At 33.1% G+C, this 15516-nt stretch overlaps 2 protein-coding genes across 3 annotated transcripts; both read right to left on the reverse strand.

Annotated features, from left to right (window-relative positions):
• Nucleotides 1-823: 823 nt before the first annotated feature.
• On the reverse strand, nt 824-3651 carry LOC141711440 (succinate dehydrogenase subunit 5, mitochondrial-like). Its single transcript, XM_074513883.1, has 4 exons — nt 3448-3651; nt 2100-2413; nt 1819-2004; nt 824-1069 (listed from the first exon to the last, which is right to left on the reverse strand). The coding sequence occupies exons 1-4, from the start codon at nt 3593-3595 to the stop codon at nt 1013-1015; spliced, it is 705 nt and encodes a 234-aa protein (XP_074369984.1). The 5' UTR covers nt 3596-3651; the 3' UTR covers nt 824-1012.
• A 683-nt stretch (nt 3652-4334) lies between these two features.
• Nucleotides 4335-13813, reverse strand: LOC141711442 (CST complex subunit CTC1). Of its 2 annotated transcripts, XM_074513884.1 has the most exons (16): nt 12505-13813; nt 12249-12367; nt 12099-12173; nt 11933-12011; nt 11671-11733; nt 11519-11596; nt 11104-11301; nt 8936-9040; nt 8521-8796; nt 7994-8446; nt 7288-7884; nt 7117-7208; nt 6633-6831; nt 6359-6473; nt 4851-5179; nt 4335-4710 (listed from the first exon to the last, which is right to left on the reverse strand). In XM_074513884.1, the coding sequence occupies exons 1-16, from the start codon at nt 13627-13629 to the stop codon at nt 4540-4542; spliced, it is 4074 nt and encodes a 1357-aa protein (XP_074369985.1). In that variant the 5' UTR covers nt 13630-13813; the 3' UTR covers nt 4335-4539. The 2 variants fall into 2 exon arrangements, 1 of the variants encoding a protein (XP_074369985.1); XR_012571334.1 differs by lacking the exon at nt 4335-4710 and having other exon boundaries at nt 5044-5179; nt 6359-6483.
• Between the last annotated feature and the right edge of the window lie 1703 nt (nt 13814-15516).

Genomic DNA, 15516 nt, shown 5'->3' on the forward strand with positions numbered 1-15516 from the left:
ATATAAATATCTCAAATAAATATTGAAATATATACAATATATTATTATTTTCAATTTCTTATCTCCTAAATGGTTTAAATTTACTTATCGTGATATTATTTCATTATAATAATATTATTTTTGTTTATTATTATACTAGAAATAAATATTAATTCAAATTAAGGTTAAACATTAATATTAAATTTTAAAGGAAATCTATATATTATGATTTATTATGTGAATTTTTATGACAAAATATTATTTAAAATTTATTTTTTATTAAACGAAAAAATTAAAGAAATTCTCTGAATCCCCGTTCCCCGTCCCCGTTTGGGACGGGGAACGGAAAGTATGTTCACGTTTTCAATCAGTATTATAAAAATCGGGAATCGAATAAGATTGATGAAGTTATTAATTTAGGATTAATTGAAGATCATGAATTAATCGGAATAAAAATTGAATATATTATAATATTAAATTAAATTATTATAATTATATTAGTTATATTAATAAATATATATATTTAATATATCATACTTTCTATAAGTATTCATATTTATAAGAATTAATCAAATTTCAAAAATAAAATCCGTAGAAAATCTTGCAAGGTTAATCGGTAATTAATTGGTAATTTTTAGAACAATGATTTCAATACAGTTGCTTTGGATTATTACTTATTAGTATTATTTTGAGGTTTGAATACGAAGACTTTGGCGAGGCCGGAGAAGATCCATGTCCATAGCTTTGTAAAAGAATAAATTTATTTTCATTTGACGAGAGATTTAAAGAAATATAATTAGATAATTAGTTAAGTGATGATAACAAACGACCAGACAGCAAAATATATAAGAAAACAAAGCAACTGATCAAATACATTACACTACTTTATTACTAGTATACTACAGTTGTAGAATGCTCAATTTTCCCTCGTGTTCTCTGAACAAGAAAATATTAATAGTCCATTTCAAGTATTGTATTGAGCTTCTTATAAGAACAGCCATCAGGACCAAGACATTACACTTGTCCACCACCACTATGCTCTGTGCTCAACATAAGAACCGGAAAGCCCTGAAGTTCCGAGAACTGTAATCTGCAGTTGCATACGCGAAGTATTATTTATAATTAGAGACCAGCATCACATGTCTTGTTAAATGTATGAAAACGACAGTATTGTATTCATTAATACCATTCTCAATAATAACAATTCTATGGCTTAGTGGAAGCCCTAACATAAGTATAGCTATTGGCTGAAGTTAAGTTCTCTCTTGTATTATATAACATAAGTATAGCTATTGGCTGAAGTTAAGTTCTCTCTTGTATTATATAACATAAGTATAGCTATTGGCTGAAGTTAAGTTCTCTCTTATATTATATACCTACTAGGCATGCAAGTACAAGAGCAGGTCCAAAATACTCTTAGATCTGTACTTCAACAAAAAACTAAAGAAGTAGGCTCATAGTAACCTGGGACATAAAAATGTGTTTTTTATCACCAACCATTCTCTTAAGTCTTAATGCGCACTTATCTGATATTTTATTATTAGAAGTACTTTCTTTCACTAGAGGTCCAATATAAAATGGAGAGCGAGAAAGAGAGTTCTTTTAATAGGAAGGGAGGGAGGGTAAGGGGAGGCTCCTTATAAACCACCCCATTTGAAACCAAACTTATACTTGGACACCCACCTGCACCAATGTTTACAATCATGGTTCCAAAATTGGAAAATGGCACCTAATTGGTTGGGTTGCTGGTGCGATTTAAACTCAAAACCAGAGATTCTCAGACGTAATATAATTTATAAGTGCACAAGAAAAGGAGATGGAGCTATTTTAGTACTGTACCTTTCCCCATTCAGAACCGAGACCACCGCATCTCATTTTTAAGTGAATCATCCGTGTTCCCAGCTCATTCTCCACTTTCTTTCGGATAAAAGTCTCATCAGGGTTGAAGGCATCCAAATATGCATTGTAACGCTGAAAAGCAGTTAGCAATGCTTTGGCAAACACATCTGGTAGAGGCTTGACATCCTGAAAAACTGCTATACTTTGAGTACTGAACATTAATCAAACAAACATAGAATAAGTAGTCACTAAAAACACTGATCTTCTTAATCTTATATAACCTCTCCACTCAATCCAACGGAGTCGTCAATTTCCATCCTCAGGGATACAAGTTTGCCTGTAAACTCCTCGACTGCCTCAGCTGCAAGGAGAACATTTTTCAAGGTCTCCTGACCAGACTTATCTTCTGTGCTCTTAGTCAATGCTTTGTTTGCTTCAGAAACTACAGCACTTGGGATTTCACTCCAATCTGCCGCTAGTAAATCCTTAATAGCGATGTTTATCTCGGAGTCTTTAATGGTAGGCATATGAGTTACATCCTCACTAAAAGAACGCGTGCTTCCCATGTTTTTGATTAACAAAGGGGACCTGAAATCTGTGCGAAGTACATATAAGAAAACCAATTATTTCTTTCTAAGCTCATGCAAAAAAGACGAACAAACTCACACAAGAATCCAGACAAAATGAAAAACATTATTACTGAACTAAGCCACGCCTATTTATTCACTTAATCTACATAGTTATTGAACTAAACTACACCTATTTAGTTAATCTACGTAACAATAATTTGTGCAAGCATTAAGCAACATGATTTTCAGACTAAAAACTGCCCCCCTGTTATTATGACATAGACCTCATTGCAATATACAAAAGTAATCTTACATTTCTTTTGCTTTTAACACAATGCATCATACATTTATAAGATAAGAAAATAAATTAAACTAACACATTTCATGGCAGAAAAATACTACATACATAAGATGTTACACCGTAACAAGATAAATTGTTGGAAAAGTTCAATGCATAAAATTTCTGAGCACATTTTTCCTTAGTCATCACAAAACTAAATATACATTGTAACCTTTCTCCTCTCGGAAAGTTTTATCTGTTTCCATTTCGTCCACTAGTGTATCAAGTTCAACTTACGTACAGGAAATCCGACCAAACACTACAACAAATGGCCGAAAGCAAAACAAAATGCATTCTGTAAAGCTGCAAATTTACGATACTGGCATTACTAGACTTCACATCATGTCCAACTTAACGAATTACGATTAAGTCTCCAACAATAAAATTATCCACAAAAATCAAGGTGTACAAGTAATTGTGATTGTAATTTAATTATTATGCGTATTTTGTGGTTTAACAAATCTAATGTGCCAATCTCAATAAACACAAACTTATAATTGTACAGAGCGAGGGAGTGTGTGTGTGAGAGAGAGAGGGGGGAGGAAGAGAGAGAGAGAGAGAGAGAGAGAGAGAGAGAGAGAGAGGGAGGGTAGAGCGAGAGGGAGAGAGAGAGAGGGAGGGAGGTAGGGAGAGAGAGGGAGAGAGAGAGAGGGAGGGGGAGGGAGAGAGAGAGAGAGGGAGAGAGAGAGAGAGAGAGAGAGAGAGAGAGGAGTGCTGTACCTGGAGAGAGGCGTTTAGCAACGGTAGAGAGAGGAGAACTCCGGCGAGAGGCGGCGAGGAGTTGGTGGTTGACGGAAGTGGTGATATAACCTCGGGATCTGTGAAAGATCGAACGGTAGAGAGATCTAGCTCTCACTATTTTCTCCATCTCTGTTTCTTCTCTTCGGAGTTGCTGATCGATCGATTAGTACACAAAGCCTTAAACAAAATTAAATATTTAATATTACAATTTAAATTACTATTATGTTATATTTTTATTTATTTATCTTTCTATAAGATAAAATCTCGATACTATTGGATAGATGAACGATCTTTAAAAAAATAATATTTTTAATTTTATCATAATGCACATGGACTCCAAGGGAGTGCTATTAAAAACTGAAATGCGGGTGAAAAAGTGTTGTCAGGAAAATTAGATGACTGTTTCGTAATTTTTTTAATTTATGCATATTCTGAGATATAATATATAAAAATAATATTTTTGAGAATGTTTGATAATGAAAATGATAGCTATTTCATGCAAAAGCTGTTGCCAAAACCAGGGGGACATGTTTTTGCTAACGACGGCATTTAGATCAAAAGCGTTTTTCCAAACATCAATTTTTAGAATTTATCAAAAACTTTTCTGACAGATTTTCAGCAAAAAGCTGTTGTAACTGTTGTAACAGCAATACCAAAAGGATCCTAAATCTGATCCTAAAATTATAATATGTAACCGTAATTATATACTATCTTGTCGGACGTAGTCATGTAATGTAACTAATAAAATAGTTTATCGGAGAATATTACGAAAAAGAGAACTGGAAATCCGACAAAAAATGTACAAAAACCTGTAAACAAAAACCGCAGAAATGCAAGCTAGCTAGTAGCTATATGGTGTTGAGAATTTGGATAATTTGACTGTAAACTTGTAATTAATAAAGGCTAGAAGGTAAAGTTATATCACTATGTACAATTGTTGGCCATGAATGATACATATGGATTTTGATTGAAAATATCAAACCCAGTTAAATAGACTTCTGTACACTTGACACCTTGAGGCTATACAAAAATGAGTAATTAAAAAGATTGGTTGAGATTTCATATGGACTTTCATTTCATGTTCAATTCTTCAATGATGCTCCTCGCTTCAGTGACCGGGTTGGATTGAGTGAAGTCCACCCCCCATATATTTCTCATCGGAAGATTTGGCATGTTCAGCGACGTCAATTGGTTTTCTAACCTCTCAGTTTCGGTTGAATCCATGGGACGGCCAACAACAGTCTGTAAAGATATAGAAGTACGAACTTTGTCAGCACGTTAGGAAAGATGGGAAATGAATATGCATTTTAGACGAGAATCATAATTGCGATGGGCATAAGAAGGCTTTTACAGTAGATATATTACTTATGCGGAAAACTTACCCAAAGGGTGCTTCTGAAGCAAGCATTTAGGATACTCGACTTAAGGAAAGCCTCATCTCGCCAGCTGAAAAATTTATTTGAACCAAAAGATACTATTATGTCCTGAAAACAAGAATCGGAAGTTGATCCACAGTTTCTCATGACAACTTTCCCATACTGCTGCACAATTTTATCCAATTTAACACTGTTGGGATTTCTGGATTTCGTTAGCAAGGTCTTCTTTAATCCCCTTGAACTTTTTCTTTTAGTATCGTATTCTTTATCCAGTTGTAACAAAGTCAGCGCCTTCTCATTATTAGTCCAGCAACAACACAAGGATGATCCATCGTCTACATGCGGAAAACAGGTACTTTTTTAAGAGTACGAAATCATAGTAAGGAACAAGATGATAAAGCTAAGCTATCAGCACACACCAAAAAGGTGCAAACATACTCTCCATTCGAAAGTAATTTAGGTGCTTCTTTTTCTGTTCTTAATAGAGACAGGTGTCTGATTTCAACATAGTAGAAGTTGAGAACTTGTCATACATAATTAGAGCTGTTAAAGTACAATTGTCACCCTGATTAATAAATCAAAAAATGCTGTTTAAGTGTATTAAAAAGATAGGGTACAGAATGGCTTTAAATCAAATCTGTAACATCATCCTTTGCAACCAAAGCCTATCATGTGACGAACCAGCATGTGCACCAGAAGAATTCACAAATTAATGTACATTGCAATAAGCTCGTCCTAATAAAACATTGCTCAAGAGTTTGCTGATGTTACATTACTTAGATTTATCGATTTCAGCCAAGTGAAAAAATTTCTGATGCAATTTCTACTTCTTAGGGTGTAGGCTTTTAAAGCATAGATGACAAAAAATATTCATAAGAAGAAATTCCATTTAGAGGAAAAGACACATTAATGGGTAAACCGGAACTCCATTCTCACAAGAGTGCAGCCCTTAATCTTTTTGCGAACTGGTCAGAGATAATAACCCAAAAAACCCTAAAGCATAATCTTAAAAAGTTGAAAACGAATGAAAAAACCAGCAGCTTGAAGATAAAAAGGTTTCTCGAAACAATCTATCATAAGTTCATGCCAGATTCTTCATACAACTGTAAGTAAATAGCAGAAACACATCCATTTAGTTGGATGTCCTTGCTGCAAATGTATATCAACGGGCACTCATTTGCTACGTGAGGAATGGGCGTGATACCTTTCCCATTTAGCTGAATACAGAAAGTAATGATTGTAACCTCATGCCACATTAGGTCCAAAGAAAAAACCTAAGAAATACAACCTAGCATCCAGATATTATTTCAGGTAAAACGTAATAGCATAGAGGAAGATGGCCAAAACCACTTTTTCTCCTTCATATATTGTAGTAAAAACCACAAAAAAACACTTGAGTCACTTGTTAATCACCTGGAACACGGTCCTCTAATAGCCGACACAATGCAATCCAAAATAATCATGGGGTGTGTGCGTGTGGGAGGGGGGGGGGGGGATTAGAAGCAATAACATACCAAGAATAAAACCCGCAAGAGGAATGTTAACTGCACTTGAGTGGATGTGAGCTATTGGATGAGAGTGCACAGCTTTTTTACTTTTCTCCAGCATCAAGATATATACAGCAATAATCTGTGACATACTAATTAATAACCATAAAAACCAAGAAATGAAAAACTAATAAAGCATTATCGGAATTATATTTCATTTAGATGTAGTAGGAAATCTGATAAGAAAGAGATGGAAAGTCAGTTTGTGGATCATTAAGTTGACAGATTAAACGCAAATCACCTTGCAATGCAACTGCAGTAGCATATGGTCTGAGCATTTGTCCAATTCAGATATCAAAGACACTGGCCCAACTTCTTTTGAGGGAATGTTGGGAAATTCTAAAGTAGCTGAGAAAATATTACAACTGCCTTCATACACAACCAATACAGAACTGATAACGATGACAGATGCGGGTATTAGCAGAATTTCATTTTGCCGTCTGAAAAATAAAATATCCAATAGTTTTTTAGACAAGTATTAACGGGTTCTATTACATATAGAGCAAGTTCAGAACATCCTAATGCCGTAAAAATACATAAATTATAGGGATAGGTGCACGTAGGGTCAGAGTCCAGAGAAAAACCTCAGCACTTATATATAAAAGAATGGGGGAGACTGGAGAGGGACCACCCTATTGAATCAGCAGGCCCATATATAAAGAGTTTATGTATCAAATATCTAGTTCAAGAGGAAAATAGCAATATGAATTAAGAACTAAACTTACCCTGTTATGAGTATTCTGTGGAACGTAGCATTTACACCTGCTCCAAATCCAACAGGAAGAGCATGTTTACTCAAGTTGCCAAAGACTTTCACCTAATTTATAATTCAAATAACATAAGATTGCAAAGTTCCCTGAACAAAATGAATAAGACTAGAGTTCGATGAATATTACCATGTGGTTCTTAACTAGAACATGGATGCAGGCACTCTGTGTTATACCCATATTGAAATTTGGGGCATAATCACCAATAATACTCTTAGTGCTGTGAAAACCAACCACATGTCCATGCAAAGATATTAGTTTTCCCTTGGGCAAAAAAACATCCAAATTTGGAGTCTGAAGAGATTGTACTGATCGAGTCATGCATTCAGAGACGTAAGTCAATTCTTCAAATGAGACAATTGGCTTTACTAAACCTTGCCCTAAAATATTTATATTGCCTTCTAAGAAACCTAAAGATTCAGGAGACAAAATTATTTTTATGTCTGAACAGGATTGAGGACATGCATCGATGAATCTTAAAATTGGATGCTCAACTCTATGAGAATCTTCGGGCAGGGTCATTTTATTGCTGAAAAATGTTTCATGAATTAGAGGTGTTTGATCAGTTTTCAAAAGTGCCTCCTGTGATGAGAATGAAATGCTCAACAGACTTGCTCTAGAAGTTATAACTATTTTACTACTTCTCATATCGTTGGAGCACTTAATAGTGCAATAACGATCTTCCTTGTGGTGCTTTATAATGTAATAACCACCAATCTTCAGTGACTGCAAAAGTGGAAGAAAATTTGCATGTTCTATAAGAACTCGGGTTAAAGTAATAGGAATTTATTAATTCTTCCAAGAATGAGGTAAAAGAGTATGGAAGCATGCTCACCTGAAATTTGCAAAAGCTACCCTGATCAAACTCCAGCAAAACCTTTCTGACACCTGAGTTGGAGGAAGAAGTAATCTTTGCATTATCATTTCTACAGTTGAACAGGGTTTCTTTTGAAAAAACAGTGATGCAGGAGATTTCAAGTGGATGACTTGATCCAAAACATATCTTCTCATTGTAAATTTTACTGCAAGGGTTTAAGCAAGAAGTTGAACTGCCAGCTGAATCATTTCCAGCATCACTGAAGCCAACACTAGATGCTTCAATTGTTTTACATCTTTTACTCCTCTTCTCGTAACTTCTAGTATAACGTTCCGTCGAGTCGCAGGAAAGAGTTTCGGATATAGCAATTACATGATCTCCATTTTTCTCAGGGAGAAGCAGATCCCAAGGCAAAATAATGGCCTCAGCATATATTCTCAACCTCTCTGTAACAATTTGATCGCCTTGAAACTGGATTTAAAATGTAAAAATCATCAAGTGAAGAGATGGAATTAGTATATTGATTAGATTGCACAAGAACACACCTTTTGTAACACGGGAAATTTGTGAGTAACATTAAGAAAATGGAATCTTCCGCTTAGATCTTCAAAATTCTCCTCGTTACTAAAACCAGGGTAAACTGCACGGTTTCTATAAAGTTCATCTTTTAACCGGCAATGCAAATAAATGGCCATATTTCTCCCTTTTACAGATATAGCATTATCAAATATACTTTTACACGAAAACAATCCACTTGGGACTGTTTCTAAATGATCTTCTCGGTCAGAAATGCCTTCCATTACAACCGTGAAGTCATAGACCTGATAACATAGACAAAATAATATTAAGCAACAATGTGTAAAAAGATATATTGCACTTCAGACATAGTGCACAGCTGCAAGCTAAAATAATACAGCACGAACTTCATAACATGTACTTTAGAAATAAAGTTAAATATACCTGATATATGGTTCCGATGCTCCAACTTGATGGAAGGTTGGGTATGACAGAGTCGATGCTGCCAGTTGCATCAGCCAGCTGCAAACGTCCGGAGGATAGAGAATTCTAGATAAAAATTACAAAAAAGAAGATAAGAAGATAACATATCCGCTTTATAATTTCACCAATATCTCCAGATTCAGGAAAACCTACAAGCACATTAACTGCAATCATAATCCATTTAATTATCAGTTTTGGACTTCAAATATCCGTGCTTGACATATTAGCTGGCAAAAAGCATTTTTTGGCATATTGGAAGTTGGAACTAGGTCTTAACGTTTCATGGTAAAAAAAATTAATGTCTGAGGTTGCAGGAGAATAGGTAATAGTTTTTTCATAATGATGAGGTAAACAGTAGTGATTAGGGAACAAACTATAGTCACACCTAGGTCATAAAAAAGAGAGCAGAAGACATATCTATGTGTACACAGTCACAAGTAATTGGAGTAATCTAAGTTCCCCTGCTTCCTGTGTGTGCAATCTAACCTAATTACTGAAAATTTAATGAAGAGCATGCATTATTAGATTCAACAAAGCAAACTTTGAAATAACATTTACTCCGGCAAATATTTGAACCACATAAACAGTTTGGACAAAATTTAAAAATAATTACTGTTTTTACTACTGAAGCAATGTAAAACTATTTATTTATGGTCCTCACTAATATTTAAGTCGTTGCATAGAGAATGCTTTAATCTCTGAATTACACTTGGCAGCACTGGCAAACAACCAAGTGCCATATTTCCTATGCATAGAAACTGACTTCATCTATAAACTAAATTCTAAACATTGACCAGTGATCTATTGTCCATTTATACAGGGCCGGCTCAACAGTAAAGCAGAATAAGCGGTTGCTTAGTGCCCCACATACAAGGCCTCAAAATTTTTAAGCCCTTTATATATACATATTTACATAAAAATTAGTATTTGTTTTTTATGAAAAAAAGATGGGAGCTGATATGTGCACACCCTTCGTTTATAGGTGCACACCTTTTCTTTATATTGTGACTAAATTACCCTTATATACGTATTCAATTTGAAACTATTTTCATGCGCATAAGGATAATTTGGTCACTTAATTTCAAAAAAAGATGTGCACCTATAAATTAGGGTGATTAGGGTGTGCACATATCATCTCCCAAAAAAATTATATAGAAAATGTTGAAAACAAAATTCTACAGAAAATTAACCTAGTATTAAATAATATAAACTAGATTTACTTTTAAAAAAAATTAAAAAAAAATGAATTGCATTATTACTATATATCAGTAATAGGTGTGCAATCTCTTTCCAAAAATATTAATGTATGTTTGCTGCATGTTGATGTGCTCATGACAATTAATATAACAAGTTTTGTTTCCAGAAATTTAAGAGTCTATAGTTTGAAGTTACATAAATTGTATTTTTTTTACATGATTTATAATTTTTTTATATACTTAATTAATTTAAAAAAATTAGGTATCATTTAAAGATGAGAATAATTAAATAATTCATCATCTTTTTGAAAGATTTTTGGAATATGAATTATTGTTATTATGTTACTATTAATTATATATATATAATATATATATCACATTTATATACAAATTTGTTCAAAAAACTTAAAATATATATCACGAATAATTTTGATGAAAAATATTATTACATTTTACTAATATGTATTATGTATGATATGTTAGAATCAAATATAAAAAAGAGAAAAGTAACATACCTAGAGAAGTTTGAAAGACAAGTATGCGCTTGATAAAAAAGAAAAAGAAAGACAAGTGTGTGACATAAATAACTTGTCTAGCTAAATGTAATATCAAGTTCATTAAATTGAATTTTAATTACAATATTAAAGCTACTAATTTTTTTCATTTGCCTATATAGTTGATCAAATATTAAGAACAAAAACTTAGTTTTGATTGTTTTGTTACGTAAGGATCTTTTTGTTAATAAATTTTGCATTATATTAAAAAAAATGAATTTTATATATACATACAAGGGCCACATTCCCCAAATTTAGTTGAGACGGTCATGAATTTATATGCTTTTATGCAAATCTACTTACAAATGGAATTTAATGAGTACTTCAAAAAATGCATAGAAATGTTAAGTAGCACAACAAATACACGTAAATCACTTACCCTTAAGCTTCCCAACAAAACCATATCGATATCTTGACTTTGCAGCATCCTTTTAGTAGGCTGATTAAAAGATTTCTGCCCACAAGTTAGGGGGCTGTTTCGGTTATTGTTACTAACTATATTAGAATCAGTCTTCCCAGCTCTCATCTTTATCCATGTGGCCTCACAATGACTAATAAAACTAGACATGGGAACCACCTGAGGATATGAAACAGTTAAAGTAAGTATGTGCAGCTCATTAGACATGCTTCAATGCCTAAGAAGTGTTGTACACTTCTAATTCTCCATTACTTGGGGATAGATATTTAGTTCGATAAGACGAAAACACAATATAAGGTGTTACGATTCTCAGTGACGTGGGAGCCTTCATACAAATCACAAAAAAAAACCCACCAATCATGCATCATATACATACCAATTTCAAGTGGCTACAATCAGGTTCGGATCCACAACCACAGGAGTCATGCTTGCAGTATTCTGTAAATATGCCATGCTGCAATTATCGCTACCATTAAAAATAAAATTGAACATAAGCATGAGTCACTCGCAAGTAAAGTGATCTTTTACCCGTAAACGGACGACTGATGAAGGTAAACAGGAAGTGCAATATTTTTGAGCCACTCCTTGCTTCTAGAAATAACATGCAACTGTACAGATCAGCTTCACAACTTTAAAAGCACTAAAAAGTGTAGTAACAACTTCGATTCTTTCATATTTACAAGATTTAGGCCATTACTATATTTTAATATATTTTCTAATAGAAGGAAGATTCAGAAATGATATACATTGTGACGAACAAGAAACATATTTAGGCACAAAGGAGGAGTACATGTTTTGATCCTAAAATATCCTTCTCGGATAAAATCCCGTAGAACTTTCTCTTGAAGCACGAGATGGTAAGTAATACCCTGAAACATAAGAACATTGTCTAAGAGATTGTATCAGAATTAGTAGAAAATAAGGAAACTACTTCATTATGGAAATAATTTTAATACCACATTTTTGCAGAAAATGACAAGGAGTCAATGAACTTCCTCAAAAGGCTTCCAGAGTGTCGCTGGATATTGCACCTGTGACACACATTTATGAGTAACCCGTATCCATGTAGCAGAATAACGAAACGATAAGTAAGCCCAGTTACTAACCCAGTTTTCATGGGAGAAAATGAGTTCACATAAATGCTGGTTTTAATACAGGCACCAAGTACAAGTAGTTTTGTCCAAGAAAAATTGGGATGCACAAAATGTACATTCCTCACAGATACCTACAAAGAAGCAAATTATCTAATTATCTTGTAGAGCATGTTAAAACTCCAGCTGTCCAAAAATTCTACGACACCTACGATTATATTTACCAGGATTACTCATTAAAACTAAGTAGACAGAAAGGTTTGTTACTCACGATTGCACCAACTCTGAGACTATGTGTAAAATTAAGCAGCTGGTCTGTTAATAGTAACATCACTTTCTTATCAAACTCAACGACCATTCCCTGCATGTAAATTTCCGTTACAATGCCCGTGTAATCACCACATTCACCTTTACCGAGAATATTGCTCTTCTTCAATAAAACAAACTGATCCCGCAATCTAGGAAGATGTAACTTAGATTTCTCCGAGGTCACATACATTAACTGCGACTCTTCTTTCCCAATAAAAATTAACTTCTTCTTCAAACCCGTCAATGAAACATACTTTCCCACCAATCTCGAAACCACAGGGTGCCAGCACGATGCAAAATCATAAAAATACACAATAAATGATTTTGTAAAACTATCAATACTATGTCCTTCATAAACACCACACAATGCTCTACCCGGATCACTACAACTACACGATTTACACTCACAAACCAAAACTTTAGTTAAAAATCCACACACTAAACTTGCTCCCTTACCATCATTTCCCCCAACACTACAAGGAACAACCGTAACAGGACTAACCGACTCTACAACCCCATGAACATAATACTTAGCATTACAATTCCCATTCACATTACCCAAAAACTCCAAATTTAACGAAAAAGACTCAAACTTCAACTCACACGAAACCAACAAACCCGAAAATTCCACAAAATCCCACTTAATAATTTCCAAGAACCCCTCACCACACTTAAAAGGAATGTAATTCCAAGCAAGAACACGAATCTTTTTCCCAATTACTCTCGGATGAAAATCAAGAAAATCGCAACAAATCGAAAACCCATCATCACAAAACAAAAAGCAACTAACTTTACAACACCCAGAACCTGAATTCAAATTCAAATTCAAACTTGCAAGATTCTTGTGAATTGGAAGATTTAGGGTTCCTATTAGAATTGTGGGCCCATTTAGGGGTTTTAGGGTTTTGGGGTTTGGGGAATTTAAAAATTCAATCTTTTGCTCATCTGATCGGTTATTTTTCGGGTTCGGTTTCGGTTTCGGTTTCGGTTTCGATTGCGAAGAGGGTATAAAAGAAGCAGCTGTGAGTGGGAGAGATTGACGAATGAGTTGAGAAAGTGAGAGGATTGTTACAGATTGTTGGTCCATTACATCAAGAACTGAATGGTTCAGATCAAGAATTAGTACTAGTAGTTGTATAGAATATGTGAGGAGTATGTACACATATAGACACAAATTTAAGCTGTCGATGTGCAGAAGTGATGAAGGATTTAGGAGAAGAAAGATTGCGCGGGAAGGAACTATAGTTCTACTTTTGCTTGCCCTCTTTGGTTTTTTTGTTCCATTTTTGTGGGATCGAAATTTTTAAAAAAAATTAAAAACTTATACCAAATAAATTAGATGACGCTCCATTTGTTATTGCTGTTGCGGAAAAATTGTAAGAAAATATTTGATAGCTGTTATCTGGAAAAGTATTTTTGGTTCAAAAACTGTTGTTCATGCTTTTGGAAAAAACAGTTTTTAACTTTGCAGTAAGTAACTATCAGTTTCACCATCAAACCTTTTTAAAAATATTATTTTTATATATTATATCTCAAAATATGCATAAATTAAAAAAAAATACCAAACAGTCATCTAATTTTCCTGACAGCATTTTTTCAGCATTTTTTTTACTAACATTTTTTCTCAAAACACACCAGTTTTAAACTGCACTCCCAAATAGAGCATATATATAATAAATAATTTTTTAAATTTTTTCTTCTAATTTTGTCATAATGATGTAGTATTTGGTCATGCCCTAAAAACTACTATATTTTAATAATAATGATTCAAGATCAAAATACCGATAAGATATTCTATTTTTGCGCTAACATGTAGGCGGCAGAAAAGCAGATATGTCCATTAGACAAATCCAACGGTGATTCAAAAATCCAAATTTTAGGTACATTATCCCAAATTCTATTTCAACACTGATCCAAATGGTGATGCAAATTTGGATCACTAAACAATACTGATTCAAATTTGGACCACTAAACAATACTGATTCAAATTTGGATCACTACTGTTCACTGATCCAAATTTGGATCACTTGGTTTAATATAAAATAATGGTTTGTTATTTGTAGTTTATGAGATGTTAAATTAATTTATGATTTTTAAATTATATAATTAATAACAGAATATAATTAATAGTTAATAAAATTTATTTTTAAAATAAAACTTAAAATAATGAGAAAACATAATTTCATTAAAATTTCATTAAAAATTCAGAAATGTCGGATCCAGAAGTTGAGACTATTTCGATCGATGAAAATACTCGATTCTAACAATTCCTGAACCCCCATTAAAAAATAAAAAATAAAGAGGCACATATTGCACTTAGAGATACATTAATTGAGCATTTCTAAAAAGAATATACTAATTCGGAAAATTGGTGTGTATCAATGATACTTTGTACGTTAATTATTGCAATAAATGTATTTTTTGTGAATTAAGTGCACAATTTTAACATTTTTATGTGTATTAATTTTTTTTTGATTTAATTAATTTATGAAATGTTATATAAATTGTTAATAATGATTAAACGATAAATTTAAGGCAAAATTTCTTAATATGATATTTATATATTATTATATGTAAAAAGTAATTTGGATCAAATATTTGGATCATACTGTTGGAGTGGAGTTGATCAGAAATTTGGATTAGTATTTAGATCAAGATCCAAATTTGAATTTTTGGATCACAACTATTGGAGATGGCTATGGATTTAAAATAAGTCATAGTGCACTACGGCCCCAATTTATATGTATAAATATTTTCAGTATGTTGCAACTTTGAGCACCTTTAATATATCCGGTGATAAATTTTGAACATGATTTATAAATTGTGTTGAAGTTGTTCTATGATTAATTTTTAATAAATTTTGTTGTTATGTAAAATGCTTCAAAATTAATTTTACTTTTAGGGGGCCTCTAAATATTTATCAGGACGTTCAAAAACCAGTATTGAAGTATCTCACAAAACACTCCATTTTCAG

Source organism: Apium graveolens, chromosome 3 (assembly GCF_009905375.1).
Source record: "Apium graveolens cultivar Ventura chromosome 3, ASM990537v1, whole genome shotgun sequence".
In the NCBI taxonomy this organism is placed as follows: domain Eukaryota; kingdom Viridiplantae; phylum Streptophyta; class Magnoliopsida; order Apiales; family Apiaceae; genus Apium; species Apium graveolens.